Source organism: Pimephales promelas, chromosome 5 (assembly GCF_988280905.1).
Source record: "Pimephales promelas chromosome 5, fPimPro1.hap1.1, whole genome shotgun sequence".
In the NCBI taxonomy this organism is placed as follows: domain Eukaryota; kingdom Metazoa; phylum Chordata; class Actinopteri; order Cypriniformes; family Leuciscidae; genus Pimephales; species Pimephales promelas.
This window is the reverse complement of record NC_142773.1, coordinates 32,640,616-32,667,850: the sequence shown is the minus strand read 5'-3', so window position 1 is coordinate 32,667,850 and position 27,235 is coordinate 32,640,616. Positions and strand designations below refer to the sequence as shown.

Below are 27,235 nucleotides of genomic sequence, written 5' to 3'. Positions count from 1 at the left end.
GATTGCATAACTTTTCTTTGCCATGTCCACAGGATTTTACAAACTCTCCACTGGATGATAAAGATGAAGGGATGGATGGTGAGACTGGAGAAGGTATCTATTTCCCTAGTGAACAGGTGTTACCCATCATACTTTATTTTTTCTTCTCTGTGCTCACTATCGGTGTCTGTTTGTCCACCCTTAGGTCCTAAGCCTGGTGAGAATGGGAAGGCAGGTAATCTGTACTGGCCTCCAGCCTCGGCTCTTACCGCCCGATTGCGCCGCCTCATCACGGCCTATCAGCGTACTCACAAGCGCGAGCAACTAAGGCAAGAAGCCATGACCAAACCTGACCGGCGCCGGCGCCGCCCACGAGATGACATCCTTGCCATGGTAACAGAGGGAGGAGCTTATGCTCCAGAGGGAGCAGTGGCTTTCATGGCTGAAGGAGGGCCCTTCATGGCCAAGGGATCACCTTACATCCCTGACAGCGCCGCCCTGCTGGCTGATGGAGCAGCTTATTTCAAAGAGCGACGGCAGAGGTGAGCTACTTTTTAGATCTTACATTTTGAAAAAAGTTCTTCGTTATTCACGCATCACCTCATTTCCATTTGTCAACATCTGTTTTCCAGATGGACAAGGCGTGAAGAAGCTGATTTCTACCGGGTGGTGTCCACATTCGGTGTGGTTTATGACGTGCACAGACAGTGCTTTGACTGGTCCCAATTCCGTGCTTTTGCTCGTCTGGACAAGAAGACTGATGAGAGCCTGGAAAAATATTACTACTCTTTTGTGGCTATGTGCAAGCGTGTGTGCCGGATGCAGATTAAATCAGAGATCGGTAAACTTTTCCTGTATTTTGAAAGTGTGAATTTGTGCTATTGCTAAATGCAATAAGTGTTCAAAGATTTATTTTCTTTTTGTGATTTTCCTGCTTTTTGTTTTGGTTGTGTAGTCCCAAACATGTTCTTCATTGTGCCCCCTAACCTAATCTGCATCCTCTACCTTTTTAGTAGCTCTCTTTCCCTCTATTTATACATCTTCATCCCTTCATCTTGAACCATGCTACCAGAAGAAACATGCACAATATTTTGGAACCATATTAATATTAATGACCTACAATACTATGAACCATATTAATGAGACTGATTTTATTTTATTGCTGTCCTTCAGCATTGGAGATTTAATTGTTCAGTTCATTTCCCTTAATTTTACATTTAGATTACGTTTGACATAATCCAATACTTTAATACTGTTAAATACCTCAGTGTTTTTTTCTGTTTTTTATATATTAACTAATGTTACCTAGATTAGTTTGTAGATTTTAATTCATCTTTTTTATCCATTAATGCTAAATAGTATAAATATAAAGAATCACCATTTTAGTTATATCCCATGAAAATATTGTTTACTTTTTTTAAAATAATTCATTGTAATTGCATTATTTGTTGCTTTTTTTTTCCCACGTTTTCGAGTATTCAACTGAACATCGTCTTTTTGCTTGCAGAATTGCCCGACCCCACTCTCATCATTGACCCCATTACAGAGGAGCGGGCTTCACGGACGCTCTATCGCATCGAGCTGCTGCGGCGGATCAGGGAGCAGGTGTTGCCACACCCTCTGCTGGAGGAGAGGTTGAGTCTATGCCAACCCAGCCCCGACCTCCCTGCCTGGTGGGAGCCCGGGCGCCATGATCGAGACCTCCTTCGAGGTGCTGCAAAGCATGGTGTCAGCCGCACTGACTACCACATTCTTAACGACCCTGAGCTGAGCTTCTTGGAGGCCCATAGAAAGTTCACACAGGGCAAGGGTGCTGAAATGCCCATCATGTCTGAACCCCTCACCCCTCTGACCGTGCTCAAAGATGATGAGGTGAAGGAAGAGCATGGAGATATGATGGTGCCCAAAGTGGAAAACAGTAACTTAGAGGTGGTCAAAGGAGAGAAATCTGAAGCCCTGTCTCCTAAAAAGGAAGAGGAGGAAGCAAATGATTTGAGTCTTAAGCACGAGCCCAAGGAGGAGGAGACGGAGGAGATAGATGCAATGGAGGTTAAGACCAAGGTAGAGCTGGATTGTCCTGTGGATAGTATGGCTAAGGAGAAGCCCATAGACCAGGAGTCCACAGATACACTCCCTATCCCTGAGGATAAAATCACTCAAGATGAGAGTGAGCCTCCCTTGAACACTGAGACTAAAGTACCTATTGACAAAATCTCTGAAGAAGATGAGGAAGAAAAAATGGATGAGGATGACAAATCAGAAAAATCTTCACAAGCTGAAGGTGAATATAAGGCATTATTTAATGTTTTATTTTATATTAAAATTACATTTGTTACTTTTCTATCTGAGAAACATGCCCAAAACATTTTTTACTATTAAATCTAGGTTTAGGCTAATTTTATTTTCAGGAATACCTATTTTATTGGGAATTTGAAGCTCAAGTTTGTAATTTCATTGATTGAACTAAGATTATTCTGTCCCAAATTTAATTCACTTGTTGAAACTGTTGGCTGCTCAAGCAGTTTTTACACAGATCAATTTTCATTTATCGTTTAGCATAGATTTTGATCTGAAATTTTGTTGCAGTCTGGTTTGTATTGAACGATCATTATGATTTGCAGTTGGAGCCGCCTCCGAGAGTAAGAATTTTGACGAGGAGAGTAACGCCTCCTTGAGCACTGCCCGCGATGAGACCAGGGACTGCTTTAGTGTTGATGACGTCGAGCCGCCAGCCTCTCAGATGTTCAGTGAACGCTCACTGTTCTCTTTCTGGCCGAAGGTTAGACAAACCATTTTTCCCTCTTCTAATCTTTTCTTTTCTTTTTTGTCAATTACATTTTTTTTTTTTTTTTTTTTTTGCATTACATCTAGTTTTCCCTTCTAGCAAGTTGTAATATTGTTTGTCCCAAAAGCGATTTGAAGGTAAATGAAGCCAAGCCCAAAGCTGTGAGGAGAACTACAATGATGCTTAGTGAAAAGACTGTACTAGTTTCAAAGCTTTATCCTTTAATAATAGAGCAAAATTGCATTATAAAATCCTTGGGACATGAAACCAGAGCTGAAATGGAGAAAATGAGATGCCCTTTATGTATCCTAGTTCATTATGCATGCATACACACGCACACGCTCGCTCACACTTGTGTTGCTCTTCTGTGTTTGTACTTCAGGACAGGGTAATGATCAATCGTATGGACAACATCTGTGAAGCGGTCATGAAGGGCAAGTGGCCTTTCAACAGGAGGCAGTTCTTTGACTTTCCAGGCCTGTTGCCTGGCTACAGCTCCATGACAACGGACAGCCCCCTGCAGAGGCGGAGTCTTGGTGATCTCTCAATGGTGGGTCAGACGAGCTATAGTGGCAGTGAGGACCTTACCATGTCACCACAGGTCAACAAGGCAAGTCCCAGTTATAACCCGCCCTATTGCGCCCTGAGACTCACTGTGGGTGCCACTGCACTTTTTGTCTTTAGTGTAAACATTGTTTATTATACAATAGATAAGAGTTATGTTCATTAAACGCTCTGTCAATGTTCTTGTCCAGGATGAAACTTTAAGCCTGTCAGTACCTCGACAGCGCAGACGCAGGAGAAGGAAGGTAGAGATTGAGGCAGAGCGTGCTGCCAAGCGCCGGAACCTGATGGAGATGGTGGCACAGCTACGAGAGTCCCATGCTACAGAAGGCCAGACACAGGCCATAGACCTGACCAAAGCCCTGCAAGGTGTGTCGTCCTCTTCTTCCGCCTCTGCCTTCCCTGGAGCCATTGCCTCCTCCGCAGCCCTGAAAGCACAGATGGAGCTGCTGCAAGCAGGCGCTTCCTCCAGACCAAGGGCCAACGGCTCTCTGCATGACACTGAACTCCCCAACCGGAGAAAAAGAGGTCGCAGGAAAAATGTGGAGGGGTTGGAACTGCTCTTTATGGGGAACAAGAGAGGACCTCTCAATGTGGTACGTATCCTGTCAGGATGTGATGGGGGGGTGTCATGCCGTTTTTGTGCATCAAATTGACATGTTGTTGTTTTTTCCACAGGAAAATTCCGATGGGACCAAAGCTTTTGTAGATGGGCGGACACACAGACCCATTTCATCTCCTGCACAGAAAGCCCCTGGTGAAGGCCTAGAAGAGAGAAGCCATCTTCAGGGAGAAGATGGTCCCAGCACTAAGGACCTACGCGAATGGCTGAGACAGCATCCCACCTACACTATGGATGTGCCTGGATACGTACCAGTGAGTGCAATTCTTTGTCCCACCCAAAAAAAAAAAAAACTATGTAGGAATGTTGACCGATGTAGGAATGTCCTGTGTGGTATGCTGTTTATCTTAGAGTTCTCTTGTTTTTGTTTTTCAGAAGAATGAGGACCACCTCCTCTCCCAGTTCGCCAAGCCCAAACAGAAAAGACACAGATGCCGCAATCCCAACAAGATTGACATTAACACGCTGACCGGAGAGGAGAGAGTCCCCGTTGTTAACATTAGAAATGGAAGAAAGGCAAGTATTATTTTTTTTTTTAGAAATGGATCCATTTAGTTTCCCCCAAAATGTACTTTACACTTGCTGCAACATTTACAACTTGTATGACTACAGATGGGTGGAGCCATGGCCCCTCCAATGAAGGATTTACCACGCTGGCTGATTGAAAATCCAGAATTTGCCATCGCCCCAGACTGGACGGATATTGTGAAGCAATCGGTGAGTCTTGATTTGATCTAAAATTATATTTTTATTCAGCAAGGATTCATCAAATTGAACAGAAGTGACAGTAAATACATGTTACAAAAGATATAAAGATATCCATTTCAAATAAAAGCTGTTTTTTTCAAACTTCATATTCAACAAAGAATTAAAATATCCCCACATCACCACATACCCTTCACCATACCTAAAGATTGGCATGGTGTTATTTCAGTTAGCCTAATAGCTGGTTTGATTTGCATTGAGATATGATCTTATGAAAAGTACTTCATGCCAATCTTTAGGTATGGTGAAGGGTATGTGGTGATGTGGGGCTATTTTATAATTCCAAAGTCCAAGAGAACTTTATCAGGATGCATATTATCCTGGATCCATGAAATAACTGGCTTTTAAAAACTAAAAATCTTCCTGCCTCTATGGGAATTTAATATAGGGCTGTCCTGACTTAAGCACCCTGTATTTTAAGGAAGAACATTTATTTATGATACATAATTCATTCACAAAGAAAATTGGTGTCCTTAAAGGTTGGGGTTCCCCCTCCCCCCCTTTTTTTTAGGCATTAAAATCAATTTCCAAAAGATGATTTTTTTTTTTTTAATTCCTCTTTTTAGTCAACTTTAGCATGGGTATATATAAATAAATGTTTGTGTATATAAATAAACAAATAAATATATGTGATATATATATATATATATATATATATATATAAATATATGTGATATATATATATATATATATATATATATATATATATATATATATATATATATATATATATATATAAACACACATGCGTATATACACATTCACGGTGAGTATATATTCATATATATTACCTTTTAAAATGTACTCGTATAGAAAAGTATTTTAAATTTCACAATATTGCTGTGTTTTTAATGTGTATAACAATCTTAACCCCAAACTGTTTAATAAGTTATACCTTAATTTTATAATAATTTTATTTTTTGTTCCCAGGGCTTTCTCCCAGAGTCCATGTTTGACCGACTCCTGACTGGGCCGGTGGTCAGAGAGGAGGGCGTGCGCCGCAGAGGCAGACGTCCCAAATCTGAAATCGCCAAGGCGACGGCAGCAGCGCAGGCAGCGGCCGCAGCAGCGGCTTCCACATCTGGTGTTAATCCTTTGCTGATGAATGGACTGTTTGGCAGTATGGACCTGACCAGTCTGCAGGGCCTGCAGAACATCCAGAGCCTCCAGCTGGCAGCTGGTCTCATGGGCTTTCCCGCCGCTCTTGGAGGGGGAGCGGACGGCAAGCATGCCGCGGCCATGCTGCCTCTCATGCTTCCTGGTATGGGCGGCCTCCCCAACATGTTCAGTCTAGGGGGTCTGTTCGGAGGAAGTCTGGCTGCAACTGCGACTGCAACCAACGGTGCGTCTGGTACAGAACAGGCCGAATCTGAGGAGAATCCCAACCCGAAGACTGACGAGGAGACCAAGGAGGAAGGAGATGAGAAGGAAAAAGCAGAGAAACTGTCTGAAAAAGAGTCTGCCGAGGCTACCGGTGACGCTGCTTCGCTGAATGCTGCTGCTGCCGCGGCCGCTGCTGCCGGCATGTCTACTAACCCGCTGGCCTTCAACCCTTTCTTGCTGTCCACCATGGCCCCAGGCCTTTTCTACCCATCCATGTTTTTACCCGCCAGCCTTGGCGGCCTGGGCCTCCCAGGCTTCCCCCAAGCTTCTCTAGCTGACCTCCAGAGTGCTGTGTCTGGGGCCTTGGGGGCTGCCGGTGAGGACAAGGAGTCAGCCAAAGGGCCCAGCTCAAATCAGGACCAGAACGCCTCTGCGGCTGATGTTGAAACTGCTGACAACACACTTGAAGACAGTGACTCAGAGGAGAGCCAGAACAAGACTGCTGATTCATCAGTACTAGATGATGACCTGGCGGGGCCAGTCGAGGAAATGGACTCCATGGAAGGTGGAATGGACGAGGACGATGATGATGATGATGACGACGACGACGATGATGATGAGGACGATGACGAGCCTGCTGATGAGGATGACAAAAGTGACTGAAACTGAAGGCCTTCTAACATATCCCCAGGGCTGAGGAGACACACTGAACTCTGACAGGATGGTTAGTCCAGATGTTTACATGCCAACTCAATATCCAAAACACTTTGTTTGTTTGGTTTTTGTTGACAGGTAACGTTAAGAGTAAAGCAAATAAGCTGTCTCTATAACCATTAGCGTAGCCAGGGATGATGCGAACAGACATAGATTTGTGCGGATGTCAAAAGGGTGTCCCCAATCCCCCCCCACCCCCACATGTATTTTTCTTTTGTGTTTTTTGGTTGTATTTTGTTTTTTTGAAGTCTTTGGCACTGTGTGGGTGCCTTCTAGATGAGATGGAAATTTCCTGAAATATTATAGGAATTAATCGTTCCGATAGTGCTATGCTGCTCTCTCTTTATTTTATTATTATTTTTTGTCTTTTTTTTCTCTCTTACTCTACTGTTGATATTGTAACAATGAGTAGCATCTCGTAATGTTCAGTGGTGTACAATTTAACGGCATTAAGACACTCTCCGCTGCTGAGGAAGAATCGTGTTTTCGTTGTACTGTTCTGCTGAGAGGAGCGGGCGAAGTTCTCACATATCATAGCCTACACTTGGACTGTTCCCAGTCTCTCACACTGACAATCCAAACAGGTGAGGAGACCTCTCGACCTGTGGAGACAGCAATAACGAAGGCAGCTTTTGAATGTTCGATTTTACTCTGACTAAACACCGGAAAGTGTGGAAAAAGTGACATGAAATAAATTACTGCAGTCAAATTGTCTCATTGTATCCATGTTAATGCACTGGTGTAAGAATAAAATCAGGTACCTTTATCTATTTGAATGGACTTTTGTTACTTTAGCCACAAAGCTGAACAGCATTACCTCAATTCTAACTAGCCTTGAAGTTTACAGACATAAATGTTGTACATGTTTTGTTTTTTCTTTTGTGAGTTTTTCTTTTGTTTTGTTTTTTAAACCATGTATGATGAACTGTAAATTGCTGCCAACTGTAGTAATGATGCTTTTAATAAAAGTGACTCACAATATTCGCCTAGGAAACCAAAACGCTGTTTGTGTAGCTCTGTGGGGATGTCAAACTGCATCCTCTATTGACGACTAACCTTTTATACATCTAACAGAATAAATTAATTTGCCTTACATTCCCATGTTTGATCTGTTAAATTAGATTAATCGTAAAGGTTTTTAATCATTTAATAGCACCAAATGGTTAATGCTAATTGCAATGTTGAATTTAGGTGCAAAGTACTTGTACGTTTTTATTTCTTTAAATGTTTGAACTTGAATGATTCTGCACTAGATTTCTCATACAGTAGCGCTGCATGACCTGGTTGCCGGGGAAAGAGGTTCCGACAGGCCTGTTTACTCTAGCCATCATAAACACAATCAGTCCTGTGGAGCGTTTGACATAATGCGCTCCGACAGGACGGGAGGACATGGCAGGGGCTCTCTGTCCGCTCCAGTAGCCAGCCATTATGAGCCTAACGCCTGGAACAAGGCTTTTTCCCCCCTCTCTCGACAGACATCTTTCATAATTGCACTTTCCGATGAAGTGGCTCGTGAAATCCATAGGTCTCGTGTGCACCCAGCATGCAGCTCTTGGTGGGAGTTTGAGATTTGGACGGGAGGTGCTCATACACCGTTGTCAATGATGCCTTTTATTGTTGCCATTGAAGTCCCGAGGTGTTAATGTACGGTGGAGTTTTTGGATGTGGGAAATGTTTTCCCTTGTCCTTTATAGGTGATTAACAGTGGACTGCTCTTGTGTTTGTTGAATAGATTTTCTTTGCTTCCTGGTTTAAACGAAGAGTGAATTCTTGTTGTCGGGGTGGTTTTGTGGCATTAAAGATCTTCTGTGGTTGATAGTCATTATGGGCCATCTTGACACATGGCGCAGTCACTCACTGAGGGCTCGTCACCGCCGGCATCGTGCCTCCTTCACAAACCACTGACTGCTGGGTGTGAAGTCTGTCATTGGCAAGAAGGCAGGTTGTGGTTGGCCACTGAGCGTCAAACATGGCAACACAGAACAGTTCACTAATGCTGGGTGCTGGGATTAGAGCTGGCAGCTTTCCCTTGGGAGGGCCAAACTGAATGCTTGGCTGCTGCGGTTGGAGACTGTAAAAGAGGACTTTTGGCACTGAACCACCAAAAGATAAAACTCTTTATGAGGTGATATCAGAAAATCACCCATATGTATTGGTTTAACAATTTTCAATGAGTCAACTACTCCTTTAATTACACATTTTAGTGGACACATTTCCAAAGTCCCTTAAAGTCAGTTCCCTCAGTGGTCATATTTGTTAAACAAGTTTACTATTTCTGGCCATGTACAGCACCTAACTACTTGAATGGGGAAAGACCAAGCTCAGCTTTATCTGTTGGTCAAAATTACAGGTCAACATTTTATCATCCTCTTTTTTTTTCTTTTCTTTACTTCAGAGGATTGATTAGCCTACATTATTGACAGTCGTCTATATTGTTCCAGGATTGATTCATGGACACAAGTCTGTTCCGGATCCATTCTCTCAGAAGAAATGACCGGAGGCATTGAGGTGAGACTAATCAAAATTACTATTACATAATCAGCTAATTGGTGGACGCTCCCTTAATGAGAGGAGTGCATTGCCTATTGTGACAGGTCTGTAAGTCTGGGGCTCCGCACACTTTTATCTAGTGCCAGAGATCCTGTATCTGTTCACTCTTACTACATGCTCTGTTCAGCCGCTGAACTGATTTAATATTCAGCGGAGAGCCTACAGGGTTTTAGTAATGCACAGGAATCTGATCCCGATGACCTACAGTTTCCTCTTACAGGATTCCAGGAGATGTGTCACAAATAGGCATGGGTTTAGGCCTATAGCATTATACCCCACCCCCACCCAAGTCAATGAGCCAAAAACTACTGTTTTCTTCAAATGTCAGGCTCTGGCCAGCTGATTCTTATTCTGAGCCAATAAACATGTCATTTCCGAGTTGGTCGGGTCGCCTGTCTCTGCAGCTTTCCGATAAAGAGTGATTTTGCGGTCGCCTTGACGACCTGGTGCCTCGCCGTGATTGATCACAGTATCCCGCGCCGGTGACACACAGATAGGGGGAGGGAGGGACGCAGCCGAGCTCTATCAGATGCAGCGTCGATGTCCTTCTCCCCGGCTGAGGGGATTTAAAACTGTCACACGCTCTCACACCTCCTGTTTCCCTCGGAGACGGATGTGTCGTGCGTGACATTGAGGGCGAGAGGCAGAGCATCAATCGCAGGCTGGGTGATAAGTGTCATGCCGACTGCTCGCCAGGCCTGTTTCTCAAACTGCGCGCGCACACTTTTTCACGCTCTCACTCAGTAGTGCAAACAGATGTCAACGTGACAGCTTCTTATGGAAAACAGCGACGGATATAAAAATAGAAATATATTTTAAATAAATAGTACTCCCAATGATATGTCATTTACTTATCCTCCAAACCTGTTTGAATTTCTTCACTTCTCTTCTCAATAAATAAATAAAAGTTTAGCAGAATGTTCAAGAGGCTCTTTTCCATGCAATGAAAGTTAATGGTGACTAAATGTCAAGCTCCAAAAACGACCAAAAGCACCATGAAAGAAGTGCATATTATATACAACTATACACTAGATTTGAAGTCTTCCATAAGCTTTGTGTCTAAATTTTAAGTCGTTAAATTTTAAAATGTCAAAGATTTCATTGGTTCTTGTGTGACTACTTCTCTGAGCAGCATGAACATCCTGTCAAACAACATTTTAACATCATGAATGTGAGTAAATGATGACACAGTTCTAATTTCTTTGGTACAGTATGATTGAAAATAGTTTGTATGGGTCCACAACTCAATTTGTCTCTGACCTTTCTGTCTAACATTAATCCTGGCCTGTCCCTGCTCTCTTGGCAGCATAGCAGGCTCATATTGTATGGCTGTGGTCCGTCATACGAGTATTTCCTCAGCGTCCGAAATGTCATTGAGATCCATTATTCTCTTACGAGAGGTTCTCTCGTACTGCATAACATCTTACACCAGGGGAAAACCTATTTTCCACGAGATATTGAAGCCAAAAATTATCCTTAATTTTGAATTAATTTAAAACGCGTTGCGGCAGCATGCAGACCATAGACTGTAAAAAAATATGGACGTAGTGTCCGTGACGTCACCCATAGGTTTCTGAAGAGCGATTTTGAGGCCTAGTGGGCGGGGCCGACCGTCGCCATCTTGGCAGTGCGTCACCTCTCGTCACTACCGGATAAATTAAAATGGGCAAAGAGGCGGGACGCGGGTGGAGCTGAGGTGCTAATGCTATGCTACTGTCGCTGAATTGACAGCTGATTGAAAAAGTAAAGCCAATGGTTAAAGTTCATGTTTTGCCCTTCGAAATATTATAATAGTTAAGACGTAACTAAAAGTGAGAAGTACTTAACTTTTTTATCAACTTTATTAATCTCACAAGGGGCAATTAGTTAAGAGCATATATACAAATACATTAACATAGATCACACACATTTCTCACAACATACAAGCAGTCAACTATGTGCATTGTGATGCATTATTATTCTGCTAGTTAAAATGTATAAGCTTGTGCATGCGACAGTGATTCAAGGCAAGCACATGTCAGTCGGCATCTCACGTCAAGTTCGTAAAGAGCTTTAATTCAGTCCATTTTACAATCTGATTTTGGCCGCCTCTCAGTTTCTCAGATGAGTCAAACCAAATATTACCTCAGAACTTCAAGTAAATGAACTAGAAATCCGCGCTCATTCAAGGGTGTGCATCTATTGCATGGACGGAGAGAACGCGCTGAAATCATCAGACATCCATTAGTGCATGCGAGGGAAACAGCTGGAAACACGGCGCTGGTTGTTCTCTCCATACTCAACATGACGGAATCCAACGGCGTGCACGGGCGAAGGTATAATACATGTATTAAACTGTATGAAATAATCCCGGTAAAGCACAAACAAAGCTGAGGGTGACGCTAACAGACAGCAGACAAACGACAGTGAGTGAACGCGGCAGCAAGAATCCACCTGTCACTCAAGTGGCCACGCCCTTAATTATGCAGAACTTTAAGGCTTAAATATAATTTAAACAGATGAGTTGTAAAAAAATTCACCCCCCTCACAGTTGTCATGAAGGGAAAAATGAGGTCTATAGACCAAAGCCACTTTTTGCTCCAGGCTGTAAACATGTTTTTTTCTGCTGTAAAGTTGGGCATTTTAACATGGGGGAGATACAGATTTGACTCGCTTCTGCAGCCTGCCTCAAGCGGCCACTCGATAAATTGCAGTTTAATTCACTTCCGTGTTGGCTTCAAGAGAGAGACGGGGAGGTTGCCGCTTGATGCAGACAATAGACGGCTCGCGTGCCTATTGGCTGTCCTGCGGCAACTGCAGCAGCCTATCAAGAGAGGCCCTTGGTGACATCAGATCTAATGGGGGCGCTTCGCCTTCAGTCGCCTTACCTGCTACGCTTTCCGGCGTTTATATCCTTTTACACTGCCGAGTGTATGTTCGCCGCTACGACTCTGACTCTATCTAAAAGAGCAGCGTCTTTTTAAAGATGCCTCATTCCTGTGGCTCGTGCCGATGGGGACCGCCATTTCATTTGTGTTTCCTGCCTGGGTAAGGATCACGCAGCTCTTGTGCTCACTGACGGCAGCTGCCATCATTGCAAGCTATTGCCCATGGTGACTCTGAGAACTCGCCTGGCATTTTTCTCAGAGTTTGCACTTCCGCCCTCTATAGTGCCACACTGTAAAAAGCGCCGTACTCAGAGGGTCCCTGAACCCTCTCCAGCCAGCTTCACCTGTTTCAATCGAGTCACTCACTGACTGCCGCCATTACTGACAATGAGATAGCTGCATCTGTAGAGGAGGACAACTGCTCTATCCTGGCGTCTGACAGTGAGGATTGGGTGAGCTCTTTGGATCCCCCCTCTGCACACGAGTCTCCACGGAAAGAAGGCCAGCATCGAATCCGAGGTGATGCGTCTGCTCTTACAGGCCATAGCAAGCTTCGCCAACTGGCCTCTTTGGGTCATCTTTCAAAGATTTTGCGGATAGATTCGCTGAGGTTCAGAAGACATCACCGGCTATGAGGCACTTCTTACCAAAGCGCTCTAGCTTCACAGCAGATCGCCCAAAACAGCCGTCTCCTCGAAGCTCCCAGCCACAGCCTCCGCCCGCTGCCGCTTCACAGCGCCATCAAGCCTGGGACCAGAGACTACGCTGTCGTTCTGAACAGCACGGCCCCCCACCTCAAAAGCTGCAAGCACAGTGTTTACGTACGTTACAGCACATCGAAGATCTCCGGTAGCCACTATGTTGCGGCTAGAGCCCAGATCTCATTCTACCCCTATCCATGCAAATGCGTGGGCAAAGCTTCCCGGGGTATCAGAATGGGTGCTGAACATCATAAAAAGCCCGTTACGTCTTGCCCGCCACGCCCATTTTCAGATGCTGAAGTAAAATATTCTCACAAAAACAAGCGTATAAGTGTATTTTAAAAAGAAAATCTAGTTCCTACATTATTTTTCTATACATTGACTCATTGGGTCCTCTAAACTTTAATATGCCCTTTAAGTTTATATGTAAAAACAGAAGATGACCTTCATGTCCACAAACATACTTGGAGGTGTCCTGATTTTGCTTGTCACACAGTTGAGATGATGAAGACTCATTATTCAGCACAGGTATGACTCATAAGAAGCCATATTGCCTAAAGCCATGCAGTGTCTGTGAGCTGTGAGGCCCCAGAGACGGGCTGTATTTCACTGTGAAATTAAACGCTCCTGCGCTACACAAACAACCTCATTATGCCCTGTTCGCCCAGGAAGATTTGCTGCAGAATGTTTTGCCCAACTTCTGCTGATATGGGGGTGGAAGAGAGGAATGCATAACACATGGCAGTTTCTCATCTCTGAGCGACATTTATGTTAAATACTCAAGTCAAAGTGTGATTCTACTGCTGATGTCCAACACATAAACTGTCTAGAAAAAAACTGTCATTTTCCTTATATTAATACATTTCAATGATTCAATTGGCTTTATGCCCAGCTGCACTACTTCCTGAACTTCAGCCAGCTCCTTGTTTCCTGTCTGCCATTATTGGCCAAATTGATTAATTCAGGTGTGTCTGATTATTGTTGCCATGACTACTGAGGTCAGGTACACCTGAATTAATCAATTTGACCAATAATGGCAGACAGGAAACAAGGAGCTGGCTGAAGTTCAGGAAGTAGTGCAGCTGGGCATAAAGCCCATTTAAAGTCCTTATTGGTATTTTTTCACACAATTAACTGTTTTTGGGGCCGCGGCGGCCACTTCGCCAAACGAGCCTAAAATATGGTTCCTGAAGCAAAACCAATAGAGAACCTCGCTACACACTTTGTATGGTTACTTGTAATCTTAGTGTAGTTTTTTGTTGTCTACTACTTTTCATTTGACCCCATTCATCTGTGTTCTGGCATCTTCCACTGTCTTTTGACCAAATGAGGCTGGTTCCCCTCCAGCTGCATCTCTTATCAGCGTGGCACACAAACCCAGCCGTGAGTCTGGACCATGCCTGTGCCTTGAGCTCTGGCTGCCAGCCGCCTGCACATCGACGCTCTTCTGAGACGGTTAAGAATCAACATTCGATCACTAGCCAGCACTGTTGCAGATGCCGAATCAAGTTTACGTTTATCTTCTCACTGCATTTTGTAAAACAACCATGGCAGTCAAATATCTTTTTAAATCACAAAAGAAAGTTCTTAGGAGTGTCTTCTGTGAGAGACATGTGGTTTGATGGCCTTCGAGGACTGGAACAGCAGGTGACTGTTGCTGTGGTGCCATGCTGAGCAGTAAAGGTCACTTTTGATGGAGCTGGTTGCAAAAATATTACATTTTCTCTTCACAGGGGTGGCCTATAGACATCTAAAGATAGAAGCACAGGTCAAAGGGTCCCAATACATAACTGGCCAGACACAATCCTAATCTTAAAACAAACCTTCCTATCTCCTCCTCTGGAGAAGGATTCATTAATTTACATGTGTTACATACTTTACCTGCCCAAAACTCTTGATTACCATGAAAAAAGAGGCACTCCAACCCCCCTCCCAAGAGAGATTAGAAACTTAACTCCAGCAGTCATTTGGCCTGTGTGGAAGGACAATGCAGGAGGTGGTGGGGCTGCAATGTGTGGCACTGCGTCCTGCTGTTCTCCTTTTCGCCATGCTGACTAATGACCTTCCCCCCTCCTCCAGCCTTCGCCTTCTCCTCCTCCTTCTTTCCACCCCTCCCCCCTTGCCCTCTCACGCGATCTCCCATCCCCCCTGCTCCTCTCAGGGGTGGAGTCCAGCCAGAGAGGCGTCCATCACAGGTCTTTAGATTAGCCACAACGCCGCTCAGGACAAAAGAGCTCCTCCCCCCACACCGGGCCCCCTCCCAATCACAGTCCCCACGTCCTGATAGCTAATGGAGGAGGGGATGCGTCATGGACACAGAGAAGTTCACAGCTCTGCACTAATACCACAGCGCTCCTCAGCAGATCAAGTATGGATCTGACAGGGATGCCTCTCTGTTTGAGATAAACATGCTCGAAATGACAAGCCGTGAAGCCTCACACTGTAAAAGAAGATGAGAAGTGACATTTTAAAACCACAGAAATTACAATGGCAAAAGCTTGATGTATGATACATTTTGATATGAATGTAAATGTCTAAAATGATTCTGTAATCTTATTTCTTATAGGCCCACTATAAGAGAATTCATTCATATAATCAACTCAAGGCAAAGAAACAATTTAATTTATGATACCCTCTAAGTTCAGGCTTTTTGGACATCAATGTGAGTAGATCACAAACAACAAGAGGAAATATGGCATTATATGATAAACATCAAATTTAACGACGAAAACTGATCTACCACACATCTACCAAGAAAAAAAGGTGTCCAAATCAGACATTTAGGGCTGTGTGCTGCAAGTTAATTATGTAGGCTATGTATTTTTATCTATTTTCTTTAACATTTGTTATTTTTACATGCTAGCATATCTGAATGAAGCCATGGTTTTCTTCCACGATCAAGAAAAATGTCTGAAAACACACTTGAAGTCAGATGAAACAGCCCATTCAGGCAAGCCACAGCAAGCACGTGGTCAGTCAAATTGAGAGTCGTTGTTGGAGGGACCTCTGCTGGAAATCAAATGTAGTGCATATATGGACCAAATGACAGGAGATTTCTGTTTCGTAATATAGACCTCGTTGTTTTATAAATGTAATAAAAATGAATAGCTGATGAATAAAGTAAATGAAAGCAATTAAAAATCATTATTTAGCCTAGGCTACTCACCCTCATGTCGTTCAAGCCTGTTTGAGTTTCTGTCTTATTGTGGAACACAAACAAATATATTTTGAGGAATATTTCAATTGTTTCGTGCAATGTTCAAGACCGGTCAAATCTTTTGGTGTATTTGGGATATGTCAGTGCCTTTAGATCCTCTCTCTGTGGTCTATCAAACGATCTTATTTCATATGTTTTTATTTGCTATCGTCTGTTGACATTTTTGGTGGGACAATTTTCTGACTTTTTCCACATAACTATCTTTTTTGGATTTAAAATTGTAATTTTTATCTATAAAATGAATAATTAGAAGTTGTCATTTGAAAACCTTGAGGGCCATCTGAATTCCTGGAAAACTTTATTTACTGTAGTTCACCAATACAAATTAGACTAGTGAATAAATTTTGTACATAAGTATGGGGGGGTGGGGGGGGGGGGATATCACAGAGTGGGAATTTTCCAGAGTTGGACAAAGTTAAAAAAATTAAGTTGTACGTTTGATTATTTCTGTTCTCAAAATACTCCTTCCAGGTTGTCACAATGTTCTATTATTTATCCGTCTCGATCCGAATCGGAAGACAGACGTTGCCTAGCAACACGCCCCCTTTCCGGATTTCTCCGACGTCGGACAACCGAACACCGAGCAAGAAGTTTCGGAATTCAAGATGGCTGCGCGCCCTGTGTGACTTGTAAGTATGAATTGTTTTCATTGTTTTTGAACCGCTTTGGTTTTACATGACAATTATAATCACTTAACTGCGTCCCCTGTAGGCATGGGAATCGGTTGTTGTGAGTGCTAGCGTTGCTAACAGAACCCAGACAGATCCGGCCCACATCTGGCACATGTGGATTCAATGCAAACCAGATGAGGGCCAGATCTGAGCCGACACTGTCTGGGAAGATTGACATGAAATAAAGTGAACATTTTCAAGTTCAATGGCTGCGTTTTGATCAGTCTCTGGTTTTGATAAGGTGTAGTAAGAATATTTTTTCGAAAAGTTTTTTTTTTCCGAGTATGGGCGCGTATGACGTCTGACGCCGGAATTTCCTTACACGGTTTCCTTATACGCGCGCGCAGCTGTAGAACGATAGCTATAACCGTAACCTATGCCAATCGTGTGCATCGGCTGCGCTGCAATATGTCACCAAAGATGTGTGTTTTCGGTTGCCAAGGCAAGACAACACTGCACAGATTCCCAAAGAATCAAGCGTTAAGGGACCAGTGGATGGAGTTTGTTTTTCCAGAACATCAACAGAGTTGTGCAAGTGTTCTTGTTTGTTCCATGCATTTCAAGGGTGATTTTTTTTATTTTTTTATAAACAAGGCCCAGTTCGAAGCCGGATTTGCTAGTCGTTTAGTTCTCAAGGATGGAGCAGTCCCAACACTAAGGTTAACGGTCTTGCGTTGGAACCGCAGGCGGTGAGTAGACCTGCTTCAAATGTCTGTGTGTCTATCGGCGTGTATGTATGTAATTCAAATGTAATGTATCTATGGAGCATGCGACGTATGGTGTGTGTTTGTTTAAAAACATTTGTTTAGGTGGCTACTGTAGGTGTCTGTTTGTTTTGTAAAACCAAATCATGTCTTCATAAACCGCGAATAGACACACACAAATGTTTTAAAACTCGCGCATGTCATGGTGTTCTAAAAACACCGCCCACACGGCACGCCTCCAACCGCTCGGCTTTTTCCAGAAAGACTCGGTACAGCCTATCTTTATTTTATAAATATAATAAAACTAAAGACTTTTTGGAGATGCAATATTATTCTATAGGTACTCAAGATTAACATCAGATTGACTTAATATTTATTATTTTATATAGCTTGTAATGAGCACTGCCTGTTTTACCAGCTCACTCCTCCACACTGAGCTGTTCACTTTTCACTGACACATCAGATTTTTAAACAGATGCCATTGCGCCCCTTTGAGCTAACGACCTCACCCCACTGGCCAGGCATGCATGACTGAGAGATTAACAGCATCTAGTTAAGCATATGTGGCCTACTTGTCCATGTCATCGGATTGTTTATTTTTGTCTTCATTTTAGTTTTAAAATTAAGTAGGGGGGCGAAGCTATATTTATAGCCCATGGCAAAAACCAAATCTACACAAAAATAAGTTTTTTTTACACGTAGTAACTCATATTTAGTACCATATTACCATGAAGAACCCTCTATATATGCTGAAATTGTACTTTGTGTTAGAGTTTAGGGTTTTTATTCCTGCCTTTTTGTTTTTCAATCTGTAACTGTTAAAGCCCCCTCATTACTGATTTTCTGGAGCTCAGCTCAGTTGTACAACCACAGTTACTATAGATTGTCAACATACTTGTAAATTATTTTTTCCTAAATTGTAGATAAATTATAAGTTTAAAAATAGTATCAATCATTTCCTAACAATCATGTCTTTTTCCCTTTTTAGTTTAACAGACTATGTAAGTGTGTGCAGCTCTGTTCAGTTTACGTTAAGGATACTCATCATCTCTTTTCCACAAACTAACTAGGATTTTTTTATTATCCATATTGTTATGCCTAAACATACACAGTCACAAGAAACATAAAGCCATACCATGACTTTATATCACTTTTTCTTTTTAACATAAAGGGCTCATTCTGTCAATATTTGCTAATTTTGGCCTTCATGAACATAATTAATTTTACATTATCAAATGGAAGAGGCACAAAGTAACTCTAAATTCAGTTGTATATTTCAGATGCGGTCACATATCATAATCTCTCTTACAGCTATGAAAACCTTTTCACAATATTCTAATTTTGATTTTGGGGTTTTCATAAGCTGCGAAGCCATAATCATCTAAATTATAACAAATAAAGGCTCACTTTGCATGCGTCAATATATACTAAATAAGTTTCACCTTTTAAGTTGAATTACTTAAATTACTAGTTTTTGTACTACAATTACTACTGTCCTCTGGCTGGACGTGATAAAGAGAAAGTTCAGAATTAGAGAGAATTAGCTTTACCCTCAGTGAGGTAGAGAAAACATACGCCCAACGTGGGGCTCGAACCCACGACCCTGAGATTAAGAGTCTCATGCTCTACCGACTGAGCTAGCCGGGCAGATAGCGCCAATGACTGTAAAAGCAGCCTAAGAATGTTATACACCTTCACACAAAAAAATTTGAAAACTTCCTAAAAGCATCAACATTATTAAATATATACATCTTTATCCGGATGTATCCACTCTACTTATTTATCTATATGGAAAATGTTTAAAATCTATATACTATAGAATCTATAGTATATAGATTTTAAAAATTTGATGTGAATTTTGCGGGTCAAGACAGCAGGTGGTGCCCAAACCTCACGTTGGGGATTTCCCTAACACTCTGGGAAATTGTCCTATGCTGTTCTGTTCTGAACTGCTGTGGGTTGTGTGATAATTTTATTAGTTGTATTGTGCTGGCTATATAGTGTCTGTTAGCCTGGACTGCTCTGCTGCTCAGGGATGTAATGTTAGACTACACTGGACTGTACTGCTGTTTTATCACTGAAATAGTCTGGCTCAAAAGAATCTGATTACATTTCCCTCTATTTTCTCACAACTACATTGCCAGCTAGCTTTGTTCTGTGGCAACTGACCAAGGAGTCAGTTAGCGGCTAAATGATAGCTAAAACAGCTTAACCTGCAAATAACATTGTTAAAAGAGCTTTGAAGAGTTTCATTGAATTATAATGTCTCAAATTTAAAATTAGTACTTACCTTAGACGACTAAACGTGGCTGATAACATATATTATATAGAATTGTGTGACTGGGAGGGAGTGGGAGCATCACTGAATGTTATGTAATAGTTGTGTATGAGTTCCATAGATCCCAATTTCATACAGTCTCAGGATGAAGAGCAAAGGGCAGTTTAACTTTCACAACAGAATCACAAAACATACAAACAGTCATTGAACATCCCAGGTAACAACACAGTAGCAAGAATCAAGACTGTAAACTTTTGAACTTGTTCAAACTGGTTAATTTTTGCACATTCAGCTATTATTTTGTCTTGTCGTGGATATATAAACACAGCTGCTAGGCTATCAAAAAAAGCGTATTCAGGGCAGTGCAACATAAAAAAACATGCAATTTATGATCCCTCTTATTTATATATTTCTTTTGTAATTATTAACCTTTAGCATATTTTATAATGTAGAAGAGGGCTTAAAGGTACAATATGCAAGATTGTTTCACCACCAGGGGTCGCTAACCTCAATAACAAAGGCGTATATTAATGACGTATATTTCGCATTAAGCGGAATTATGGATCTTGTCGTCAAGCTGATGGATCTTTTATGGATGAGTGAATACGTTGATGTTTTTAAGATGACTGTAGTATGAAGCAGAGCGCGATTGCTAGACATATACCAGCGCCACATAAAGAAATAAGGACATTTCATTCTACCGAACTACACGCTGAATTAATACTCACACTAGTCAGTTTATTAGAGGAATTAAACTTAAGGTAACGCAGTGCTGCTTCACTTGCTCTAACAGTTTCACTATCACACTAAACTGCATTTGTGTGTGTTGAATGTTGTTAGTTAGGTTAGATTAACATTAGAGAATAACATATAGATCATATTCTAACTTTTCATGTTGAACTATGTAACATTGATTAGTTTTATATGATTTGCTCACCTGTTTGCTCAAGTAACATGCAACACTCGCGTCTCTGTCAAGTTCAAGTTAGTCGCGGACGTGGAGCTCTCTGCATCTCGAAAGATGTTGATCTTCGTTTTAGTCCTCTTTTTGTCTCAAAGTCTGCTTGCCATGGTTCATAATGTTTGAACAATGATAGAACATCATGTCACAAGTCGAGAGTGATAATGAAGTGGCTCGGAGATCATTGCAATGACATTTTGGATTCGTGGCCAGGCATACCAGGCAAAGGTATATTTTGTGCTTTTTCTTTCATGGACTTCGACTACTACAGGTTAGCAAGATAAAAGCAGACATCATGATTTTGTTTGATATGGCTTTGACCTCTTTATTCCACTGTGGTCTTCCATTTGTTAAACACCTGAAACAAGCCTTATTGACCATTACAAAGGTGAACGTCACAGCAAAAATGGCACTGTTCGGTAATATTACTCGGCACTGAAACCAAGACAGAAAGGCTTACATGATGAAACAAAGCAAAACATTCATAACAGAGATATCAAATGTAAACACTAAAAAAATCTGAATTATGGACCACTGTAGTTCTGCAAACTAGTTTCATGTCTGGTTAAAGTCACATCATGTAATCCTTGAAAATTCATTGCTTGCAATGTACATTTTAGATGTAATACAATCTGACATAGACAAGATGAGTAATCAAAAAACTATATAAGTGAATAAAAATATAAATAGATGGATTAAAAAGTTAAGATTTTCTCCCAACCATGCAAATTAAATACAGAGGTGCAGCAGTGCAAATCTCCGCTATGTTGTCTAGCAAAGACGTCACCGGCCCGGGTCAAAAGAGATTATCTTCTCAAATAAGTCCACGCAATCTCATGTGTCCAGCTCTCAGAAAAAGGCTGGATTGGTATGTTCAATGACGCAGCGTTTACAGTGACGTTTGACAAAGCGCAGCGCCTCCAGTGACACGTCACAGTCCTGTACATTCAGCAGCTGAAGGTCGAAGCAGTTCGCCGCCACCACCTGCAGCCCACGGCCTGTGATGCTCTCGCACGACTTCAGACTCAGTCTCTTTAGGTTGAACGAGTTTAGTGCAAGCTGCTCCAGGCCTGCGTCCGAAACCAGCGGGCACTTCCCAATGTCCAGGGACTTGAGCTTGAGGCAGTTCTTGGCAAGGTGCTCAATGCCGTGGTCCGTCAGTCCCTCGCAGCCACGAGCGTTCAGGTAACGAAGTCTGACGCAGTATTTCGCCACATAGCGCACGCCCACGTCTGTGATGCGGCCGCAGTGCGCTATGCTGAGGTAGCGCAGCCGGCCCTCTAGTTTAGCGATCTCCCGCAGGCCAAAGTCACTGATGAAGCGGCAGTCGCTGACGCTGAGCTCCCGCACGGACGGACAGTAGATGACCAAGAAGCGCAGGCCCTCGTCGGTCAGACGCACGCAGCGCCGCAGGTAGAGGTGGGTGAGCTGAGTGCAGTGAGCTGCAATGGTGTGCAGGCCTTCGTCTTCCAAGGCGAAACAGTCAGTCATGTCAAGATAGCGGATAGATATCTGCTGGCCGTGAAGAGGGGAGAGTTTCACGGACACGTCCCGAGTTAGGCTGATGCACGTTACCTTAGAGCACCCTGCAGAGAACAAAGACAGTAAAGAATATGGACGTTCTAAAACAAAGCAAACTTCATTTGCATACACCATATGTAAGAATTAAGAACCTGATATGAAAAATTTTACAAAAACCTGTATTTAAAGATGAAGTGAGTAATTTCTGTGGTACGCCCCCTACTGGTGTCACCAAAGGGCCAGGGTTACTAACAGCTACTCTCAGGGTTCACAAGAAAATTGGTAGATTGCTCAGCTTGGTAGATTGCGTTGGTCATTATGGAAATGATTCGGCTGTGTCCGTGTTCTTTAATTTGTGCGTTGTCAGTAGATCACGCACAGAACTTTCTACTCCCATCTGTGCTCTTTTGGAATTGCGCTCTCAAAATTTTCCTGTTTGGTAATAATAACAATTATAATGATAAATATTAATTATATTTGTATATAATTACTATATATTCTAGTTTTCTGCATTTCAGTATTAGTACATACTAAAATTTTAGGATAGTCTATAGGTCTATCATCTACAACAAAAAGGCCTTTTCAAGGTGCAATGTGTAACAAAGTTGAGTATCTATTAACAGAAATGCAATATGGCATTCATAACTATGTTTTCAGTGGTGTATAAAGAACTTACTTAATTAACCGTAATGTTTTTATTACCTTAGAATGAGACATTAATAGCTCCATAACCGCGGGAATCCCCTTCTATGAAGGTCGCCATGTTGTGACGTCATATTCCTACCGTAGCCGAACGCGAACAAACAGCGCTACAGAACGCGTTTCATCACTACCTTAAAGGAGAAGTAGCGGAAAGCTAGCCTTACACTCCGTGAGTAGTGACTTTTCCCTTGTGAGTGGTGTAAAATATGTAGTTGGGATTGTTTCATGTAACTTAGTTCTCCCTCGCTGTGTTATGGGTTTGTTATGTTGGGGATAGTGCTGTTACTTTCGTGAGACAGCTGATGATTAGTATTCATGTCATTGACCGTAAAACAGTACGTTACAGGAATCACTAACCCATCGATAGAGACTTTTACTGAAGTCTTTTATCACTAAAGTCGATCGCGAAGATTTTTCAAAATCAGAGAAAAAAAGCCTATTGTGTGTAGTAAATAGTATCTCTGGGATGCGGAGATGACATGATTGTAACAGCGCGCGCACTTCCGACCTTTGGACTCATGCGGACGAGTCCCAGCTCAGCCACAGTAACAGCTCATATTAGCCAGCTAAACTATTACTACCCTGTTAGAAAAAATATATAGCTGCTCCCTCGCTGTATTATGGGTTTGCTACAGTATGTGTGGAGAAATGTGCTGCTGGTTACGTTTGTGAGACAATCAGCTGATTAATATTATTTTATTAAATTATATATTAAAACCCTTGATCCTCACCTGACTATGGCTTTGTAAACAGTATTCATGATGTGGTTTATAATGGACTGTGGTACAGAAACAGTGACAATGTTACACACTCTTGGCTTACTCTGGCTATTCTCTGCTGTCTCAGCCGACGAGATGTTTGTCCCGTTTTAGCAACCGTAGCTTCTTCGAAAGGGAGGGGTGAGCAGTGGGCTGAGCCCTTAGTGCAAACCTGGTGCAAACTCGCAACCGAACCACTAGATGTCGCTAAAAATCACACATTGCTCCTTTAATATTACAATCAACAGTATGTGCCTGAAGTATTTGGCGAGGAGATATCCACAAATATATATTCTTTCTGGAGCACCCTATTTTTTATTTATTTTTTGAGAACCACATGTGGTCCATTTTTTTTTCTTTACTTATAGCCATCTCTGCATATTAAGCTGCCATAGGGCAAAAGTATTATAAGAAAAATTACACATTTTAGCTTTAAACTATGTCTTTGAAGATACATTATTTAGGTACTGTTTTGACCATTATAGAAAAAGAAAACATCTCTTTAGAAACATGTGCATGTGATGATTTCTACTCCCAAAAGTCAACCATTTCCATGTTGTCAGATGCACATGAAAAGAAATACCAAATGTTTGGTTTTAGATCTGTTGGTTTTAGCTCTGATGTAAAACTTTCCATCTAAGAAATGTATCTCCTCCGCTGTCTAGTCTTCACCTCTGTCACCTGATTTAACTTACGAAACTCCAACATCAGACCTCAGACTGTAGAACTAAAGCTGAAAGTTATTGCAGCATATCTGAAGAACATGAAAATGGCAGCAGAGGGTTTGATTGAAACCTTGTAGAGACATATAAACTGAGTCATATCAGGAGGAGTGGGGGATGGGATCTCCCCATGTGTCCTTTAGGATCACAGTGAAAATGCAGCGCTCGAGTCCATCACCAGAGGGACTCCAGCCGGACCCCTGCACTCACACAGGGAAGAAAACAACAACGTACTTGAATAGGAAGTGCAGTGCAGGAAGTTGGAAATAAAACACCAGGGAAGGGACATGAGGAGGAGGAGGAGTATTTTCTGACATATTCACTGAATCCTACATTGTAAACCTCTATTATGGTCCTTTGTGAAATGGGATACTTGTAAGGAAACAAAGGAAATCTGGCTAAAATGTTGTCAGGTAAAGTCATTAATAACATGTACTGAGAACACAATACTGCAAACAAACTGGTGAAATGGACAAAGATTAATCTAAAGGCTCTTATATGAACATTTAATCATCTATATCTTAATAGCCATTTATTTTATACACAATACAGTTGATGATTGATTCTCTAAATTGGGGTAGCAGATTTTCCCAAAGCACCTCAAAGTCAGAGGTCCTGGTTCTGCTTGGGCTTATGTTTCTTTTGGGAAGTATAGAGAGCACAGACAGAATGCCAGAGCTATTAATACCTTTTCCAGCTTTTCCAAGAGGAAGTTCTGGACATTTCAGTAATCTCTGCGAGTAAAAAAAAAAAAAAGGACTTGACTGTCTTCTGTGCTGGACAACAAAGCAGGTGAAGCACAGGCTGTTTGGCTCTGAGTCAGTAAGTCATTTATATAGCTGAATACAAATCCTTCTGGGTTTTTAGAGACTCTGTAGACCAACACAGCTACTTTACTGGCATGTTAGTTTGAGAATGTCAAATTGAATATAATTGTGTCATGTCAATACTCAAATACTCTTTTAATGCCAAATATCACAGGACTGTTCTGATAGGATTGTGGACAGCGGGGGGAAATCAAAGCTGGAATTGACATGCGGCAGCCAAGACCGTGAGACCACTGAAGTTCAAGAGACTTTTAGAAACCAAAATTAGTCCATTTTCAAAATTCAGTCTAGGTCATGAATAATTTAACTCATTTTGCATACAGTTGGGCCTATGTAGTTGTTGTAATATTGCGTGATGTCAAATTACAACATAACAATTTTGGTGCTGTGTTGGGATGACAATTGATGTCAAAAGTAAAGCCCTGGGGCCTCATGTATAAAACTTTGCGTAGATTTCATCCTTAAAGTGTGCGTACGCACATAAGGCAGAATTTGCGTACGCACAAAAGTTTTCAGATTTATAAAACCGTTCGTACGCCAGAACCTGCGCAGAATTCACTTTATAAATCCCAGTCAGCGGAAGATTATGCGCATGTGCGTCTCCTCCCCAAAATAACCATATATGGAGATTACAACGCCTAGTTTAAATATGCATATCCTCATCTGCATATCATTTGCATATGATTATCCATCCACGTGATACCAAGTTTAACGGTACAAGACGTTAGAAAAATATGAAATGCGGACATGCCGTCACATTATTACAAACATTTTGTTTTAATGGCCTATCTTTGCCTTGTTTTTGAATGATTAAATCAAATAGTGTTAAATACATTTCAGAGAAAGTTTTTCTCAATCTTTTCCACTGGCCAAATAGTATTTTTAATTGATTTATATTTTAATGGAAAGAGATAGACATGGTTGTGCATTATTTGCACGAAACAGTTTTCTCAGACAATCTCTAGTTAAAACATTAAAACACAGCATGCCAGAAGAAAAGTGTTCAAAAGCAATGCATCCACAACAAATAGGTCTATTTCTTTTTATTGAATATATATATATATATATTGTAACTTCTCAGTAATGATTTCATGTAGTTTAAGAGTTTAACTCATATTTAAAATATTTTATCTTATGAAAAAAAAATATATTTTTCATATTTTAATGGCATATTTAATCTAAATGTTTATATCTTAAGTAAAACATAGTTTAAACCATTCTCTTATTTATTTAAACTGTTATTGTGAATATGGACTGTATTTGTGATTTGGACTCATAATGAAGATTTACGGTTTTACTTCATCTGCCGTTAGATTATAGGCTATGTGCGTCAGTTTCACCAAACGGCCCAACGCGCGTGCTGGCACGGTCATTTAAGAAGGGATGGATATTTGCTTCAAGTGATGATAGGTTTGTGAAATTATATTTGTATTATCTTTCTGTAGATGTATAATTTTCTTTAGATTCTCTGTCTAATAGTAAGCAAAAAGACATTTGACTCCAGCTCACCATCGGTGTCGCCAAAACCCATACTCTTCTAAAAGAGTGCGTACGCACGGTCAAGAGCATCCTTACGGTGCGCACTTATTTACGGCGAGTTTATTTTTTATAAATCCCGATGTGCGCGTGGAAAAATGCGTACGCATATTTCTATGCCCATTTTGTGCGTACGCAAAGTTTATTCATGAGGCCCCTGGTTTGGAAGCAAAACCAATTGAAACACTTAAAATATGTAAAATAGGCTAGCAATTACATTATAAATAAATAATTTCTTATATTATCAACATGGCTTTATTTCCAATAATTTAGTTATAATATTGCGAGTTTTACACTTTCCTAACCAAGCCAAATGTAACAATCAGTGTTGTAAATCTGAGTTTTTGCCCTAACCATTTGGATGGTTGCTTTCTTTAGTTTTTGTAGGTGGGTAACCCCACAAAATGTGAAATCGCATTGATCTAAAATCCTGCTATAACTGTACATTACACATTAAATATCTTCTGA

At 41.5% G+C, this 27,235-nt stretch overlaps 3 protein-coding genes and 1 non-coding gene across 4 annotated transcripts in view; 2 read left to right on the top strand and 2 right to left on the bottom strand.

Annotated features, from left to right (window-relative positions):
• The window catches only part of chd7 (chromodomain helicase DNA binding protein 7), a 58,024-nt gene extending 50,177 nt beyond the window's left edge, over positions 1–7,847 (top strand). Inside the window, exons 28-38 of the mRNA XM_039677903.2 lie at positions 33–93; positions 185–521; positions 612–820; positions 1,487–2,260; positions 2,601–2,758; positions 3,147–3,374; positions 3,520–3,924; positions 4,007–4,204; positions 4,326–4,466; positions 4,563–4,667; positions 5,646–7,847. Of these exons, the coding sequence (XP_039533837.2) occupies positions 33–93; positions 185–521; positions 612–820; positions 1,487–2,260; positions 2,601–2,758; positions 3,147–3,374; positions 3,520–3,924; positions 4,007–4,204; positions 4,326–4,466; positions 4,563–4,667; positions 5,646–6,701 (3,672 nt within the window). The 3' untranslated portion in view covers positions 6,702–7,847. The remainder of the gene's footprint in view (positions 1–32; positions 94–184; positions 522–611; positions 821–1,486; positions 2,261–2,600; positions 2,759–3,146; positions 3,375–3,519; positions 3,925–4,006; positions 4,205–4,325; positions 4,467–4,562; positions 4,668–5,645) is intronic.
• An 8,747-nt stretch (positions 7,848–16,594) lies between these two features.
• c5h7orf25 (chromosome 5 C7orf25 homolog) overlaps positions 16,595–27,235 on the top strand; it is a 42,801-nt gene continuing 32,160 nt past the window's right edge. Inside the window, exons 1-2 of the mRNA XM_039677350.2 lie at positions 16,595–16,716; positions 17,353–17,447. The gene's annotated coding sequence lies outside the window, so the exon portion shown is untranslated. The remainder of the gene's footprint in view (positions 16,717–17,352; positions 17,448–27,235) is intronic.
• trnak-cuu (transfer RNA lysine (anticodon CUU)) lies at positions 19,037–19,109 on the bottom strand. The gene has a single exon. It is a non-coding gene; the product is annotated as a tRNA-Lys (tRNA).
• fbxl7 (F-box and leucine rich repeat protein 7) overlaps positions 21,010–27,235 on the bottom strand; it is a 34,995-nt gene continuing 28,769 nt past the window's right edge. The window contains exon 5 of the mRNA XM_039677347.2: positions 21,010–22,287. Within this exon, the coding sequence (XP_039533281.1) occupies positions 21,551–22,287 (737 nt within the window). The 3' untranslated portion in view covers positions 21,010–21,550. The remainder of the gene's footprint in view (positions 22,288–27,235) is intronic.